The 17,712-nt window shown below is 51.6% G+C and overlaps 1 protein-coding gene and 1 long non-coding RNA gene across 2 annotated transcripts in view; one reads left to right on the top strand and one right to left on the bottom strand.

Moving 5' to 3' along the window:
- LOC119936396 overlaps nucleotides 1-10,282 on the top strand; it is a 94,643-nt gene extending 84,361 nt beyond the window's left edge. The window contains exon 4 of the long non-coding RNA XR_005453729.1: nucleotides 10,131-10,282. This is a non-coding gene — a long non-coding RNA (uncharacterized LOC119936396). The remainder of the gene's footprint in view (nucleotides 1-10,130) is intronic.
- On the bottom strand, nucleotides 8,557-15,505 carry HTR5A (5-hydroxytryptamine receptor 5A). Its single transcript, XM_038755984.1, has 2 exons — nucleotides 14,633-15,505; nucleotides 8,557-10,210 (listed from the first exon to the last, which is right to left on the bottom strand). Exons 1-2 carry the CDS (start codon nucleotides 15,395-15,397, stop codon nucleotides 9,878-9,880), a joined length of 1,098 nt encoding a protein of 365 aa, XP_038611912.1. The 5' UTR covers nucleotides 15,398-15,505; the 3' UTR covers nucleotides 8,557-9,877.
- Nucleotides 15,506-17,712: the final 2,207 nt, after the last annotated feature.

Below are 17,712 nucleotides of genomic sequence, written 5' to 3'. Positions count from 1 at the left end.
TGTTCGAGAAGACAGTACCTCAGATTTCAATACAGAACCTCAGAGATAAACAGCTACGAAGCTCCCCTGTTCTTCCACTGAGCCGGGGAGCTACTACTTTGTGGAACAGAGACACCACTATTGATCGAGTCTTCAGGAACCTTGCAGTGCCTTAAGGACTACGTCTTCTTGGGGTGCCCTCTTGTGAAGCTCCTACCCTGGGTCTTCACAAGGAGACAGCAACAAGGTACTTGCTGAGCACTTACTCTGTGTGGAGCACTGAACTAAGTTCTTGGGAGAGTAAAATACAGTGAAGTTGGTAGATCCGCTATCTGCCCACAAGGAGGTTGAAATCTAGATGGGGAAACAGACATTAAAATAAATTATAGATGGAGGAAATGGCAGCATCTAAGGATCTGTAAATAAGTCCTGAGGGCTGGGGGTAGGGTGAATATAAGTGCTTAAAGGGTGCAGAACAAAGCACATTGGCGACACAGAAGGGAGGGTGAATGGGGAAAATGAGATTTTGTCAGGGAAGTCCTCTTGGAAGAGATGTGATTTTAGTTAGGGCTTTGAAGGTGGGGACAATGGAAACATTGATTATTTTCAACACATAAAAATTGGAAAGACCTTGCTTTTTAGCTCTTTAACGAGAAGCCAGAGTCAAATGGCATGCAAGATTCCTTTATTCAAATATTATTTTTTCAACTCATCCCGGACCAATGAGGCATTCTGTCCTTTTCACCCTAGTTTAATTCTGGAGGATTAAACTTCATTGGTAATAAAAATAATAATAACCGTGGTATTTGTTAAGCCCTTGGTAGGCACTGAGTTAGATATCGCAAGTGAGTAGCTTTCAGCCCTGGAACTATTGGTGGCAGATGACTAGTGGCACAAAACACTAGCAGTAATAGAAATGGTTTTAAGAGCGTGGTGTAGTGGATAGAGCATGGACCTGGGATGCAGAAGGTTGTAGGTTCTAATCCTGACTCTTTTCGGCCACTTGTCTGTTGTGTGACCTTGGGCAAGTCATTTCACTTCTCTGGGTCTAAGTTACCTCATCAGTAAATGGTGATTGAGACTCAGAGCCCCATGTGGGACAGGGTCTGTGTCCAAACCAGTTTTCTTGTATCCACCCCAGGGCTCAGTACAGTGCCTGGCACATAGTAAGTGCTTAACAGACACCACAGTTATTATTATTATTGCCAATAATAATAATAGTTTAACACAGAGTACTGCATTACTAAACAGGATAAAATACAGGTGAAAACTAAACTGGCTTGCAAGGGGCTTACAAACCTAAGAAGAAAGGGTATAGGCAACAGATACACTAGGAAGGGTGAAATAAGGATGAATTAGTAAGGAACTTCAGTTATCAGATGAAGAATGAATGTTTCAGCAGTAGCTACTTAGGATTTCTTCGGTGGCCAAATCCTTCTTCAAGTGCTTAAAAACTACTCTTCTTTTTGATTCCAGAAACGTCCTGTCTTCTCTTTTGTTTTAGAACATCAGAACCAGTGTAAATCTCTAAATCACCAGATACAGTGGTTACACAAGCTGCATTATTGCTTCCGACAGGGCATCCTGAACTTTAGCCAGCTGATGGAGTCAATTTGATACTCTTTATTCTGCATTCAATGAGTTTCCAATAAATAGCAGTAGTAGTAGTGGTATTTGAGTGTCCACTGTACTAAACCCTTGGGAAAGTATGATAGTTTCCCAAGACATGTTTCTTGCAAACAGGGAGCTTACACTCTAACGCGATGGCCTACGGTGCCCTGGGGAAACATGTTTCCCTTTTTGGTGAGCTGAGTGACTTTGGCCAACATTAAAGCTGGGAATAAGTGCTTGATCTGAGTGAACTAACTGCACAGCTGTGCTTGGCAGGAACTTTCAGTCTGAATCAGATGAATAACTTAGTTGTACATTTCAAAAAGGAAACTCAGAAGCGGCAGCAGGTGAGCTAGAAATGGATCCAGAAGAAACCGTTTGTCAAGTGGGTGTTTGGCCAAGAAAAATAAAGAAACATTTTACACATGGTGCTCGAAGCCAATTAATAAATGGTCCCCCGGAAAGGTTCAAGTTGGCTCTGTTTAATGATGGCAGTGGTTGATCCAATAAAATATTCCAAAATTTGGTAAATGAAAGTTTGTCTTTCTCTGCTACCATGCCATAGGAAACACCAGTTACCTAATCCACACTTTGAAGAAGGTACCTGCAGGTTGGGCTGGGTAAACTGCAGGTCTGTACACCTCTGGAGGCTGGGGGGTGGGGGATTAAAAGAGAAGTTATCTACTGTTCTGATCTTTTCACTCTTTACAGCACTACCTCAGACCTAGGCCCTGGAGTGAGACTAGCTCTGGTTGGATGGATTACTTTGTTTCCACTTAAATTATAGGTTGTTCCCCTTCTTCCTGCCCTCTCCCCCAGTTTCCCCCTCCCCTTCCTCCCAGTCCTTCCGCTGTTTCTTGTGTGCCTTATTTTTGTAATTTTTATAGCATCTCTCACAGCAGCAGGGAAAGAAGAGGAACTGGAAATAAGGGAAATAGAAGGGTAAGGTGCAGGTGGTGAGAGGACTGTGACGGGGTGGGCTGCGGAAATGGGGAAAGAGGGAAGCTTCACTTCACTTTGTGCCTTTCTGTTGTGACGGCTTCTCCTCCTCAGGCTGCTGAACCACCACCAGCTTCAATGGTGCTTGAGTGGGAGGGAGATGAGAGAAGAGGGCCCGCCAGAGCAGTAGGAGAGGGTAGAGGAGGAGGAGGATAGAGGACTAAGTATGTTTTAATTCTCCACCTTGGGTCCTTCAGCACTCCTTCCCTGCCCCTTCCCACTGGGAGGCCTCCAGGGGAAGAGGATGGAGGTTCCACCCGACTTGATGATTCCCTCAGCAAAGACGGATAAGTTCTGCTGCCCCCATGGAGCAACTTGCATATTTCCACATAGACTGGAACAGCTGGTCCACCTCAATTTCTTCTCTACTGAACCTCAAGGTGGCTTCCCAGACAGAGCCCCCTCCTTCCTTTCCCCCTCCTCTCCCTCTCCATCCCCCACGTCTTACCTCCTTCCCTTCCCCACAGCACCTGTATATATGTATATATGTTTGTACATATTTATTACTCTATTAATTTTACTTGTACATATCTATTCTATTTATTTTATTTTGTTAATAAGTTTGGTTTTGTTCTCTGTCTCCCCCTTCTAGACTGTGAGCCCACTGTTGGGTAGGGACTGTCTCTATATGTTACCAACTTGTACTTCCCAAGCGGTTAATACAGTGCTCTGCACACAGTAAGCACTCAATAAATACGATTGATTGATTGATTACTGCCTTCCCCCTCACCTGTTTTCAGAAGCACTCTGTCATTCATATCACTCGATGTTAAGAGGGTAAGCTCCTTTTGGGTAGGAAACGTGGCTTGTCCCTTTATTATGCTTAGTACATTATGATGTAGATTTAGACTGTGAGCCCACTGTTGGGTAGGGACTGTCTCTATATGTTGCCAATTTGTACTTCCCAAGCGCTTAGTACAGTGCTCTGCACATAGTAAGCGCTCAATAAATATGATTGATGATGATGATGATTATGGTACTTGTTTGTTCAGCATTTAAAAGTTAATGGGTTCACAGTTTAGGTAGGCGGGAGAACAGGAATTAAGTCCCCATTTTACAGATGAGGAAACTGAGGCACAGAGAAGTTAAGTGACTTGCCCAAGGTCACACAGCAGACAACTGGCAGAGCCAGATTAGATTAGAAAATAGGTCCTCTGACTCCCAGGCCCATGCTCTTTCCACTAGGCCTCAATCAATCAATCAATCGTATTTATTGAGCGCTTACTGTGTGCAGAGCACTGTACTAAGCGCTTGGGAAGTACAAGCTGGCAACATATAGACACAGTCCCAACCCAACAGTGGGCTCACAGTCTAGAAAGTGGGCTCACAGTCTAGAAGTGGGCTCACAGTCTAGAAGTGGGGAACAGCCTCACTGTTCCTCACTCAGAATCTTGTGTTTAATCAATCAATCAATCAATCGTATTTATTGAGCGCTTACTGTGTGCAGAGCACTGTACTAAGCGCTTGGGAAGTACAAGTTGGCAACATATAGAGACAGTCCCTACCCAACAGTGGGCTCACAGTCTAAAAGGGGGAGACAGAGAACAAAACAAAACATACTAACAAAATAACAATAATAATAATAATGGCATTTATTAAGCACTTACTATGTGCAGAGCACTGTTCTAAGCACTGGGGAATTTACAAGGTGATCAGGTTGTCCCATGTGGGGCTCACAGTCTTCATCCCCATTTTACAGATGAGGGAACTGAGGCCCAGAGAAGTTAAGTGACTTGCCCAAAGTCACACATCCATCAATCAATCAATCGTATTTATTGAGTGCTTACTGTGTGCAGAGCACTGTACTAAGCGCTTGGGAAGTACAAGTTGGCAACATATAGAGACAGTCCCTACCCAACAGTGGGCTCACAGTCTAAAAGGGGGAGACAGAGAACAAAACCATACTAACAAAATAAAATAAATAGAATAGATATGTACAAGTAAAATGAATAGAGTAATAAATATGTACAAACATATATACATATATACATGTTTAATAACTACAATCACATCTTAAAGGGGTACTCTGAGGCTGAGGGCTTTAGGCTTTTCCTGTAGCAAAAGGGGAATCTAATGGATTCCTTTATTTGTTTACTACCAGGCAAGTGGGTATACCCCTAAATGAATTCTGCCCTGTCTCCTTCATGCCCAGCATCAATAACAGAAGAGTAAAGACTGCATCTTCTACTTGGATTGGTAAATTTATATAAAGTAGGAGATAGAGGGGGTTAGATTTTTGTTTTTTGGTATTTGTTAAGCATTCACTGTGTGCCAAGCACTGTACTAAGCACTGGGATAAAAATGGTGCAATCAGGGTCGACCCAGACTGTCCCACATGGGGCTCACAGTCTTAATCCCCATTTTACAGCAACTGTAACTGAGGCCCCCAGAAGTTTAGTGGCTTGCCCAAGGTCACACAGCAGACAAGGGGTAGAATCAGAATTAGAACCCAGGTCCTCTGATTCCCAGGCTCAGGCTCTTTCTACTTGCTGGAAAGTGTGCCAGGCATTTAAAAGGCATGGAAATATAATGCTGATTTGGGAAGCAGTTTGGTAATGCAGTTTTAGTTAAACCCAAATAAAGAAAAACTCCTAGTGATTGGGTTAAGGCTCTCAGGGATCTAGTCTATTAGCCTTAAAAGGCCTCGAGGGAGAAGATTAGAGTTGCCAGTTTGTTGCTCTGATAACAGTGTGTGATTAGGGAACTTTCTCAGTTGGATGCAGTCTTTGCTGACTTCTAAACTATTTATAGGTCTGGATCCTTTAGGGTAAGGTCACCCTTCTTGGGGGGTTCTTTTAAGCTGGGAGGAGAAAATTTTGACAAACTGTGAAAGTGTCTCCTTAGCTTCCCCTGTCACCAGGAAACTGAGCTCTCCCATCAGCATCAGCCTTACTGGCATTCCAAGTGGGAACTGGGAGAAACTCTATCCTCCCCACCCCAATCATGCTCATTCCCTTTTGGACCATAATCCTACAGCTGATCATTCTTAGGGACCCTATCTGTGGGGGGACAGGGGAACAGTGAATTCAGTCAGAACCCCAAAGGGTGGATGGTATATATTTATTCGATCTTATTTCTTGAGTGCTTACCCTGTGCAGAGCACTGTACTAAGTGCTTGGGAAAGCACAATACAGTAATAAACAGTGACATTCATGTGATTGAATGTGTCTGTGCCCCGATTCTGCCAATTCCACAGCCCGGGGAAGTCAGGATATGGACAAGTAACTTGAATCTCCTCTGCTTTCAGGTAAAGAGGGGCCGGATGTGGGTCGTCTCCCCACACCCCCACACTTCCATTCCCTTTCACATCGAGGCTGCAGGACCAGAGCAGGCAGCTCGGCAACCCCAGATTGGAGGAGGGCAGGGAAGAGGCCAAGGTGCAGAATTCTTGGTTGCTGGGGTAGTTCTGCTCCTTAAACTGCCTACTGTTCCAGCTCAGTGGAGCCAAGGAAGCATGGGTCAGGGACCACTATTGCTCTGGGTGTATGGAGTCTGGGAGCGGGATTTAAGGAGCAGAACACCAGCACCAGTCCTGCTCCTCAGACCCCTGTCAGGAGAGGGGCCAGACCAGCCAGCTCCCTTACTTATATATCAATATATCCTCTAGACTGTAAGCTCTCTGTGGGCAAGGAATGTATCTGCTTATTGTTTCATTGTACTCTCCCAAGCGCCTACTACACACAGTAAGCTTTCAGTAAATAACACACCATGCTCTCAGACTGGAAGGGCCTTCAGTAGCCAGGGCAACAGTGGTCACCAAGCGGTGAGAGAGGAAGGATGGTGGTGCCGTCTACAGTGATGGGAAAGTAGGGGGAGGACGGGGTTTGGGTGGGAAGATAAGGAGTTCTGTTTCGGACATGTTAGTCTTGAGGTGAAGGGAGGACATCCAAGTAGAGATGCCTTGAAGGCAAGAGGAAACGCGAGACTGCAGAGAGGGAGAGAGATCTGGGCTGGAGATGGAGATTTCCAGGGGCCACAGGAACCCTGAACCCCAGGGACTGGTTCCCCCCTTCCTCTTCGAGCTAGAAAAGTGAGCAGATGAGCCAGTAACATGTGGCCCAGCAGCCCGATTCTGCTCAGTGGAACAGATGGGCTGGCCTGGCTGGAGGGCGAGGCAGCCATCTCCTTCCGTTTGCTTCTGGCCTCACTGCCCCTTCCCAGCGCTCCAACCAGATGAGCCAGGTGCTTGGTTCTATTAGAACCAAAGAGCTGGGTTGGTGCCCTCTGGCCACGGACAAAGCGGCAGCTGAGCACCAGTAAAACCTTTCCTTAGCATTTTATTAAGTCATTAATCTTTCAGAGCCATCCTAGAAAGGGGTGAAAAATATGGACAATTGCTTTGTTCAGGGTAGACTCCAGCCCCCTGTCCCCTTTGCCAACACAGAGCAGAGAGAGGCCCCTTTCCAGAATGAGGTGCTGGGTGCTGCGGCCGTAGACTAAAAGGCTTCCCGGTCTTGGGTTTTAAGCAAATGGTTACTGACACAATTAGTGGCAGGGGGAACGGGATGGGGGTGTGTGTGCATCTGCTCTCCCTTGGTAAGTCAGGCCCACAAATCCTAACTGGGTGTCACACCCCCTTTTGACCCTCAGCGGGCCGGGTGTGGGTCCAAAACATCAAAGGGCCTCGAGCTTTGGCATCATCATAATAATGATGGCATTTATTAAGCACTTACTATGTGCAAAGCACTGTTCTAAGTACTGGGGAGGATACAAGATTATCAGGTTGTCCCACGTGGGGCCCACAGGCTTCATCCCCATTTTACAGATGAGGTAACAGGCACAGAGAAGTCAAGTGACTTGCCCAAGGTCACACAGCTGACAAGTGGCGGAGCCGGGACTAGAAGCCATGACCTCTGACTCCCAAGCCCAGGCTCTTTCCACTGAGCCACGCTGCTTCTAGGATGGCATGGTACGCTCAGGGCTGAAGCTTAATCTCCTCTCTATCTCAAATGGAAGTGCAACAGGAAAAGTTCCCAGATATTGCCACAAAACTCACCCATAATAGTGACTGGACCCCCAACCTCCCCTGGCATTGAGGGGAAGTGCCCTCTCCCATGCTCCCACACCAGGCCTGGGGTCACTGCTCATTCCTGTCATTTTCACATGGTCAGATGCTAGAGAAGCAGCAGTGCCTAGTGGGTACCTGGGAGTGAGAAGGATCTGGGTTCTAATCCCATCTCTGCCATCTGTCTGCTATGTGACCTTAGGTAAGTCATTTCACTTCTCTGTGCTACAGTTACCTCATCTGTAGAATGGGGACTGAGACTGTGAACCCCCTTGTGGAATATGGACTATGTCCAACCTGATTATTTTGTATCTCCTCCAGCACATAGAACACTGCTTGGCACATAGTAAGCGTTTAACAAATACCATAAAAAAAAAAATAAGTCTCCCTCCTCTCGGCCATCCTATCCCCGACTGAGGAGGCTAGGACTTGGCCTCTCTGGCCCAGAGCCCTTACCTGGCATTACTTCAGGCTCTAGGCGTCAGAAAGGTAAACAGAGATATCCAAACCAAGCCGATCACATCTTGAACCAACCACAGGGTGGTGAAAGCTTTGTAAGGCCTTCAGCCCTGGCTTCTGCACACAAAAGGAACTCAATAGTAGCTGGGGCTGATGTTCCAAGGAAGAATGAAGAACTCCCACCCCCACCCCCTTCAAGGAGCTTGCAGTCTAACAGGGAGAGACAGATAAAACCTAGGAGAGAGGGGGGTTAAATATTGAAGGATTTGGGCAGGGAGGAGGGCATTCTGGTCATCTACCTCTGATCATCGAGAAGCAGCGTGGTTCAGTGGAAAGAGCCAGGGCTTTGGAGTCAGAGGTCATGAGTTCGAATCCCAGCTCCGCCACATGTCTGCTGTGTGACCTTGGGCAAGTCACTTCACTTCTCTGAGCCTCAGTTCCCTCACCTGTAAAATGGGGATTAAGACTGTGAGCCCCACGTGGGACAACCTGATCACCCTGTATCCCCCCAGCGCTTAGAACAGTGCTCTGCACATAGTAAGCGCTTAACAAATGCCATCATCATCATTACCTGAATTAGGATGCAAATTCCTCCTGCTTGTAGATCCCACTAAGTTTCAGATCCAGTAAAAATGGGGACAAACTGGGTTAGATACCTCTGGGATGCTCACTGAGGGCTACTGGCTGACTGGTAGTGGATTTATTGGTCTCTCTGGGCGGCCGGGAGCATTGAAGATCATGTGCTTTATTCTAAATGAAGCTGCACTCCCCAAGTAACTTTCCAGATCGGGGTAAAGCTGAACAATCCTCTCGGGATAAGTATCCCGTGAACCTTTGGCAGCTGGGTAAGGTCACGTCTTTTTTGCTTTGGGACTCGCTGACCTTCTGGTGACATACCTACTGTCCCACCTCGCTCCAGTTCTCAGGAATGAGCATCCTTTCATGACGCTTATTAAACACGACACCCAAATCTACAACTGAAGAGATCTGGATCTAGAATGAGCCCCCGGGACCCTTAAACTTAGAGCAGCAGCAATAGAAAAATCAACATGTTTCTTGAGATCTGTTCTGGCAAATCGCTTCATCCACAAAAGCGGAATGGAGAATTCCTACAATGTGAGGGTGACATTTTGTTTGTCTCTACAAACCAAGCCAATTCTCAACAGAAGAAGCAGAATAAATAGTCACGATTTGCAATTTCCCCGAAGGCCTGGGGAGCTTCTCACTCACTCTGCTTGGAATTGCAGCTCTGCCCCTGAGTGAGTGGGCTAGCAGGATTCAGGCAGGCATCTCCATGCTTCACTGCTGTGGAGTCTTGAGACATTTTTTCAATAGCTTTACCCTCAAGGCTTTTCCTTCAAGGTAGAAATCTGCAGAGGAGCCAGAAGGGGAAAAAAAGAGAAGGGCTAGTTTGGGGGACAGAGGTGAACCTGTGATAAGCAGGGTCGACTCTGGCCCACATCTCTCCTGAGAGACCCCTACAGTGTCTCCGGGAGAAACAGGGAGTCAACCAGCCTCAGGGTCTGGGGAAATAGGGGACGCTGGACGGGAGGAGGCTGTGGCTACCACGGAGTCTCAAACCACCTCTAGGGTCTGCCTGGATATGAGTTTCTAGATTTCCATTGCCATCCATAGTCTCTAGGTATGGGCAGGAGTTCAGGTGAACAGGGACAGGCTCATGGGAACCTGCAATTTCCCTGGCCCTGTGGGAAAGTTGAAGGGTCTCTGCGACTGTTGGAGGACGGAGAAGGAGGGGATAATCTAACATTTTGGGGGGCCTTGGCGGGGGGGGGGGGGATCTCTTCCCCTTCACCCAGAAGGTGCTCAGTGCTGCCTAGAGAAGAGGTTCCTGAAGGCGCTGTTGTAGTTCTTGTTGAAAGCCGTGTAGATGAGGGGATTGAAAAAGGAATTGGAGTAGCCCAGCCACAAAAAGATGCTCTTCCATATGGGGGGGATATCACAGGCGCAGAGGGGGCTGATGAGCTCGGTGAGGAAGAAGGGGATCCAGCAGAGCACGAAGACCCCGATGAGGATGCCCACCATGAGGGCCGCCTTCTTCTCCTTCTGCTCCCTCCAGGTGTCCCCGTCGGTCTGGAAGGTGACCGTGGCGTGACGGACCGTGAACACCATCTGGGGCTGCTGTGTGGCCTCCTTCACCTGCAGAGGAATAAGCGGAAATTTCAGACGGGTTCCTTGACTCCTGCCGGCTATCTACGTGAACAGGTGAGTCTAGGCTAATGGTTGTCCCGGCCCCAGGCCTTGGGGGCAGTCTGAGGGATGAGACCCATTCCCCCATAATGCACCCACAGATCGACTTGTTGCCAAACAGGCCTGTCCTCCCGGTGATACCTGGAGGTGCTGTACAGTAGCAGTAGTAATGGCATATTAATGAGGACCCACCAGAAGCAAGGCATTGTACTAAATGTTTTGGAAGTACCAGAAAAGTTACACACCTCCTGCCCACGAGGAGCTTACACCCAAGTCTCAGTGACCTGGGCCAACTGGGCCTGGCTGAGTGTTTTGGGTGGAAGCTGGGCAAAGTGGACCGGCTGGATGGGGAGATCTCTGCCCCTTCCCAAAACGTAGAAAGTTGGGCTAGTCTGGAAGAGAGGCCCGACCGGGAGCTGGGAGGAGACAGAGAGTAAGTAGCTCCCTGTGACCCTGGCCATTTTGGATTTTAAGCCCTGAATATGTGCCATTTCAGGTGATCGAATAAATGGGGCGGTGGACTGATCCAGGGACAAATGCCAGGCTACTGCTAAAACAAAGAGCTCACAGAGTGCAAAGGATGGTATCGACTGATAGGACAAAATGCTGGGCATCAGTGATTGAGCCTGTCAGCTCTCTCATGATGCGGGTAGTTGTGTTCTTGAAGAACCTCCCATTATGGACGTCACAATACAGTACTCACTCTTCTACTAGTGCTGTGGGCAAGCCCTTCCCTTGTCCCGGTATACCCGCCACCCTCCCCGCCACTTGTGGATTGTATTTTACCCTGTTGCTTGTTGTGTGAGGAGTGTTCTCTAATTCAGGGTGCATTAGGAGAGGACTGTCTGAAACTGAAAATGATCTGGGCATTCTTAAGATACAGACACTGTACCTGGAGCTAACACCCTTACACAGATAAGAGTTCAGCTGTAAAACAATGAACAGGCTTCCCTTTCAGGCATATTTCAGAGGACCAAATGGGTTATGAGGCCCGCTTTCACTAGCCTATCCTATAAATTATTTCATGAAGAAGTTGGTGTGCAGAGAGCAAGTCATGGGGAGGAGGAGGAGGTGGTGGTGGTGGCAGCTTTCACATTGCCCAGACTTGTGATAAGTACATCAATCAATGATATTTAAGCACCTACTGTATGCAGAGCACTGTAATAAGTGCTTGGGAAAGCACATCAGTCAGAAGACATGATCAAGGCTCACAACAAGGTGACTTCTCCAGAGTGCCCAGAGTGTTGATTATGCAGCCTAAAATCCCAGAGAGAGGAGGGGGTGATGGGAACAGCAGTCGGTAAGAAGTAGTGACATGATCAAGGCTCTCAACAAGGTGACTTCTCCAGAGTGCCCAGAGTGTTGATTATGCAGCCTAAAATCCCAGAGAGAGGAGGGGGTGATGGGGACAGCAATCGGTAAGAAGCAGTGTAGCCGCAGACGGCCTGGTGGCTTAAAAGTCCACGAATGCTGATATTGTATCAGTGTGCTGAGCGTTAGTTAGCATTCATCCTCCAGGACCCCTTAGGTACTTTTTCATTCAATTCATTCAATCGTATTTATTGAGCGCTTACTGTGTGCAGAGCTGTACTAAGGTACTTGTTTTGTAAGAGCTGAGAAGCAGAAACAGATCTAAACTCTGACGGCCAGTTGCTCACCTACTTCAGAGACTTGCCCTGCCTTCTGCCCCCAACCTGCCACAAAGCCATAGCCTAGGTTGGCCACAGAATTTGAGGGGGCACAGGGGACAACAGAATCCCTTCCACAGATCCATCTCTGCGGGGCTCCACGTCATCGAAACTGCCCGGCCAGCTTCAGGGAGGTCTAACCCACCTTTTCCCACCCACTGTGGCTCTGCAGCGCCAGGGCTTTCTCCCTCTGGGGGAGAACAGGAAGTGGGGGCGCAAAACAGGCATCGGGAAGCCAAGCGGGAAATAGTAGTGGAGGAGGAGAGTGAGGGTTGGGGACCACGTATGGCCACGCAAAGTCCTCACCCATCCGTGACTCTGTGCAACAAATTCAGAGCTCAAGACGAGGCTGCCTGTGCAGAGATGTCTGTGCTAAAACCTGCTCTTTTCATTTGAGGTGCCCGGAGTTGTACATTATTCCTGACCCTTGCTCAGTACAGCTCATCCGTGGCCGGTTCAGCAGGCCAGCTGGCTTGCAATGCTCTCCTTCCCGTTGTAGATAGGGGCCTCTTTTCCCTCCAGCTGGAGACGTCACTTCATCATCATCATCAATCGTATTTATTGAGCGCTTACTGTGTGCAGAGTACTGTACTAAGCGCTTGGGAAGTACAAGTTGGCAACATATAGAGACAGTCCCTACCCAACAGTGGGCTCACTTGAAGCCTTCACTTAGGCTGGTAGCCAAGCTACCATCAGACTCAGTTTTACCCTAAAACTTCACTTTTAACCTCTGAGACAAAGTTCCACAGGGACCTGACGGTCACCTTGAATTCTTAAAAAAAGGGGTTCTTAGCGGCAATCACTGGATCCAAGATATCTGCTGTCCTCTGGATATATCCTGGGAAAAGAAAGAATGGGTGCTTCCCGGTGAAATCTCAACTGCTGGTGTTATCCTGAAATCAGTGGTAATTACTGAATGCTTACTATGTGCACAGCCCTGTCGTAAGGGCTGGGCAGAGTTTGATACAACTGAATTAATGGATACATTTCCTGCCCATAAAGAGTTTACAGCCTAGCAAGAAGCAGTGTGGCGTAGTGGAATGAGCGCGGACTTGGGAGTCAGAGGACATGGGTTTTAATCTCTGCTTCGCCACATGTCTGCTGTGTGACCTTGAGCAAGCCGCTTCACTTCTCTGTGCCTGTTACCTCATCTGTAAAATGGGGGTGAAGACTGAGCACCCCACATGGGACAACCTGATGACCTTGAATCTATCCCAGTGCTCAGAACAGTACTTGGCACATAGTAAGCGCTTAACAAATACCATCATCATTATTATCCCAAACGGCTGTCCAGGTAATGCCAGCAGCATGGCGTGGTGGATAGAGCATGGGCTTGGGAGTCAGAAGGTCATGGGTGCCAATCCCGGCTCCACCATTTGACTCTGGGTAAGTCATTTCACTTCTCTGTGCCTCAGTTCCCTCATCTGTAACAATAATAGTAATAATAATAATGATAGTTGTTAAGCGCTTACTATGTGCCAAGCACTGTTCTAAGTGCTGGTGTACGTACAAGGTAATCAGGATGTCCCATGTGGGGCTAACAGTCTTAACCCCAATTTTACAGAAAGTGTAAATGGGGATTAAGACTGTGAGCCCTCTGGGGGACAGGGACTGTGCCCGACCCAATTTGCTTGTATCCACCCCAGTGCTTAGTACGTTGCCTGGCACATAGTAAGTGCATAACAAATACCATCATCATCATTATTGTTATTATTAAAGGGGCTCAGGCGAGTTTGAGACAGGGTAGAGAGGCAGAAAGATCCCAAAGAAGGAAGATTTTGGGATGGGTGGGGCGGCATTTGGTTTCATGCGGCACCGTGCCAAAAGTTGCCTTTTCAGGGAAGGGGGAGAAGGAAAGACCCGACCCACCTCCTCATCCTTGGGGTGGGGGGGGGGGGGGGAGAAGAGAAGACCACCCACCTCCTCATCCTTGGGTGGGAGATCACCCACCTCATCCTCGGGGGTGAGGGGGAGAAGAAGAGATAGACCACCTACCTCCTCTTCCTGGGGCGGGAGATCACCCACCTCATCCTCGGGGGTGAGGGGGAGAAGAAGAGTAGACCACCTACCTCCTCTTCCTGGGGCGGGAGTGGGGAGAAGAAGACCACTCACCTCCCCCTCCTGGGGTGGGGGGGGGAGAAGAGAAGACCACCCACCTCCTCATCCTTGGGTGGGAGATCACCCACCTCATCCTCGGGGGTGGGGGGGGGGGAGAAGAAGAGAAGACCACCTTCCTCCTCTTCCTGGGGCGGGAGTGGGGAGAAGAAGACCACTCACCTCTCCCTCCTGGGGTGGGGGGGGAGATGAGAAGACCACCCACCTGCTCCTCCTCGGGGTGGGGGGGGGGGGGAAGATGAGAAGACCACCCACCTCCTCCTCCTCGGAGGGGGGCGAGAATAGAAGGCCACCCACCTCTTCCTCGAAGGGGGGAGGAGAAGAGAAGACCACCCACCTCCTCCTCCTCGTGGAGGGGGGGGAGGAGAAGAGAAGACCACCCACCTCCTCCTCCTCGGAGGGGGGTGAGAAGAGAAGGCCACCCACCTCTTCCTCGGAGGGGGGGGGAGAAGTGAAGACCACCCACCTCCTCCTCCTCCTCCTCCTCCTCCTCCTCGGGTGGGGGGAAGGAGAAGGCCCGACTCCGCACGTAGTAAGCGCTCAATCAATACGATGGACGACGACCCACCTCCTCGTCCCGGGGCATGGGGGTGACGCTGTTGGTGTTCCTGGCGCCGATGCGGAACTTGGCGGCCCTGTAGATCCTCCAGTAGACGAAGAGGACGACGGCGAGGGGGAGGTAGAAGGCCCCGAAGGTGGAGAAGACGGCGTAGGAGGGGTGGCGGCTGACCTGGCAGGCCTCGGCGCCCTCCGAGTAGGTCTCGCCCCAGCCGAAGGGCAGCGGGGCCAGGGAGATGACGGCCGACAGGGCCCAGGTGAGGCCGATCATGACGTTGGAGACGCGCCTGCGGGCCCGGAGCGTGTAGTCCAGGTGGCGGCTGATGGACCAGTAGCGGTCCAGGGCGATGGCCGTGACGCTCCAGATGCTGGCCGTGCAGCACAGCACGTCGCCCGCCACCCACAGCTGGCACAGCCGCCGGCCCAGCCGCCAGCGCCGCCCGGACAGCTCGTGGCCCAGGCTCAGGGGCATCACCAGCCCCGCCACCAGCACGTCCGAGCTGGCCATGGAGGCCACCAGGTTGTGCGGCGGCCGGTGCAGGGCGCGCACCCGCGCGATGGTGGCCAGCACCAGCGCGTTCCAGAGGAAGGTGGCCAGCGCCAGCAGGGCCAGCGGGGCCAGCGGGGCCAGCAGGGCCAGCGGGGCCCCCGGGGCCGTCCCCGAGGGGCCCCCCGGCCCCCCGCCCCCCAGCCGCCGCTCCTCCGGGCCCCGGCTCCGGTTGGGCGCCGGTGGGGACGCGGCCCAGCAGCAGCTCGCGTTCAGGGGCCACTCCATGCCGGGACCGGCTCCCCCACCCCTGGCTCCGGGACGAAAGTCGGGGCCCGACTGGACCCTTCAACAGCCCGGCCCGGCCGACGGTGGCGGGCGAGCGGCAGGCGCGCCTGGATGGAGGTAGGCGTGTGGGGCTCTGGGGGGTGTGTGTGTGGCTCTGGGTGTCTGTCTGTGTTTGTGTGTCTGTGTGTGTCTCTGGGCGTGTGTGTCTCTGGGTGTATCTTTGGGGGGGTGTGTGTGTCTGTGTGTCTCTGGGCGCGTGTGTCTCTGTGTATGTCTGTTTTTGTGTGTCTGTGTGTGTCTCTGGGCGTGTGTGTCTCTGGGTGTGTGTGTGTGTGTGTGTCTGTGTATCTTTGGGGGTGTGTGTGTGTCTCTGTGTGTATGTCTGTGCTTGTGAGTCTGTGTGTCTGTGGGAGTGCGTGTGTATCTGTGTGTATGTCTCTGTGTGTGTGTGTGTGTGTGTGTGTGTGTCCCGGGGCGATGCAGGCCGTTCAGGGGCGCCGCCCCCGGGGAGCCGCCGCGGCCCGGGCCCGGCTCCCCATCGCTCCCCGACGGCCCCCGAACCCCCAAATAAGACTGCCTGAAAGCCAGCCGCCGCCGCCGCCTCCTCCTCCTTCTCCTCCTCCTCCTCCTTCGCCCCCCCTACGTCAAAACCTCAGCTGATGGCCGCCTCCCCCGACACCCTCATCCCGCCGGGCCGGGGGCCGCCCCTCCCCTCCTCTCCCTCCCCTCCCCTTCTATCCTTCCCCTCCTCTCCCTCCCCTCCCCTTCCATCCTTCCCTTCCTCTCCCTCCCCTCCCCTCCCATCCTTCCCCTCCTCTCCCCTTCCCTCCCCTCCTCTCCCCTTCCCTCCCCTCCCCTCCCCTCCTCTCCCTCCCCTTCCCTTCCCCTCCTCTCCCTCCCCTTCCCTTCCCCTTCCCTTCCCCTCCTCTCCCTCCTCTCCCTCCCCTTCCCTTCCCCTTCCCTTCCCCTTCCGTTCCCCTTCTCCGCCCCCCGGCCCCTCCCCAAGTTTGCCGGCTAACTTTCCCGAGGCCGGCCCCCCGGCCCCCCAACTCCTATCCGCTGAAGAGCCGCGGGAGCAGGACCGCCCGGGCAGGGGGCTGCCCCCGCCCCCGCCCCCGCCCCCGGCCTCCCTTACCCGGACGAAGGCTGGACAGCGGAGCCGCGCCAGGCCGGCCCCTCCCCGAGGCAGGTCAGTCATTCATTCAGTCGTATTTACTGAGCGCTTAACTGTGTACAGAGCACTGGACTCATCGCTTAATAATGATGGTATTTGTTAAACGCTTACTATGCGCAAAACACCGTTCTAAGCGCTGGGGGCGGGGGATACAAGGTGATTAGGTTGTCCCACGTGGGGCTCACAGTCTTCATCCCCATTTTCCAGATGAGGGAACTGAGGCCCAGAGAAGTGAAGTGACTTACCCAAAGTCACACAGCAGACAAGTGGCGGAGCCGGGATTCGAACCCATGATTTGAGACTCCCAAGCCCGGGCTCTTTCCACTGAGCCACGCTGCAGTCGTAGCTGGGACCCCCGGCATTTGGGCCCAGCTGCGGCCCACTTGCTGCCTGTCATCGCCCCATCTCTACCGAAACGTGCCTCAGTGGCCCTCACAGCCCCAGGCCGGGTGCCCACCCGAAACACGGCTCGGAAAAGGCCGGGACTGGTCAATACCTGCTGGGGATGCCGTGTCCCCCCCACCTCCACCCGTTGGGCCCAGAGGGGCGGCCCGGGGGTCTCCTTACCTGCTGGGGTTGTTAGAAGGGACTCTTGAGAGGCGAGCAGAAGAGAAAGGAAAGTGGCCGTCTGCCCGTTCACCCCCAGTGGGGTACGAGTGACAAACAGCCCCATCCCCCCCTCCACTACCTGATTTTACTGGGTTACACAGCCAATTAGCAACACAGGTGTGGGGGGAAGGTGAGCGCCTAACTGCAAACCCCTGTTTTTTGTCATCGAGTAGACAGCCGTGTTTTCCTTTTGGTGAATCCCTGTTTCCCGTCATCGGGTAGACAGCCGTTTTCCCGCACGTGTGACCTAGCTCAAGAGGCCAGGGTCCTGTGCACGAGGGGTGTGTGTGTGTGTGTGTTTGTGTGTGTGGCCTTCTACAAGATGGAGTTGGTCTTGCTTTGCACAAAAATGGAGTCAGTACTGCCCTGAGCGATGACCAGTCCAAGTTGGGCTCCTTTCGGCCTGGGAGAAAGAAGGACCTGGGTTTCTGTCACTTGTCTGCTGTGTGACCTTGGGCAAGTCACTTCACTTCTCGGGGGCCTCTGTTATCTCCTCTATGAAATGGGGGTTAAGGGTGTGAGCCCCATGTGG

This window comes from Tachyglossus aculeatus, chromosome 13, assembly GCF_015852505.1.
Source record: "Tachyglossus aculeatus isolate mTacAcu1 chromosome 13, mTacAcu1.pri, whole genome shotgun sequence".
Lineage (NCBI taxonomy): Eukaryota > Metazoa > Chordata > Mammalia > Monotremata > Tachyglossidae > Tachyglossus > Tachyglossus aculeatus.
The sequence above is the reverse complement of the archived record's forward strand: the minus strand, read 5'-3'. Positions and strand labels throughout refer to the sequence as shown.

What these genes read in the sequence shown, in the direction of transcription:
- HTR5A (XM_038755984.1), bottom strand. Translation starts at nt 15,397, where the DNA reads ATGGAGTGGCCCCTGAACGCGAGCTGCTGCTGGGCCGCGTCCCCACCG. An exon ending in CCATGCCCCGGGACGAGGAG is followed by an intron (nt 10,211 to 14,632) that starts GTGGGTCGTCGT and finishes ATTCCTCTGCAG; the next exon opens with GTGAAGGAGGCCACACAGCA.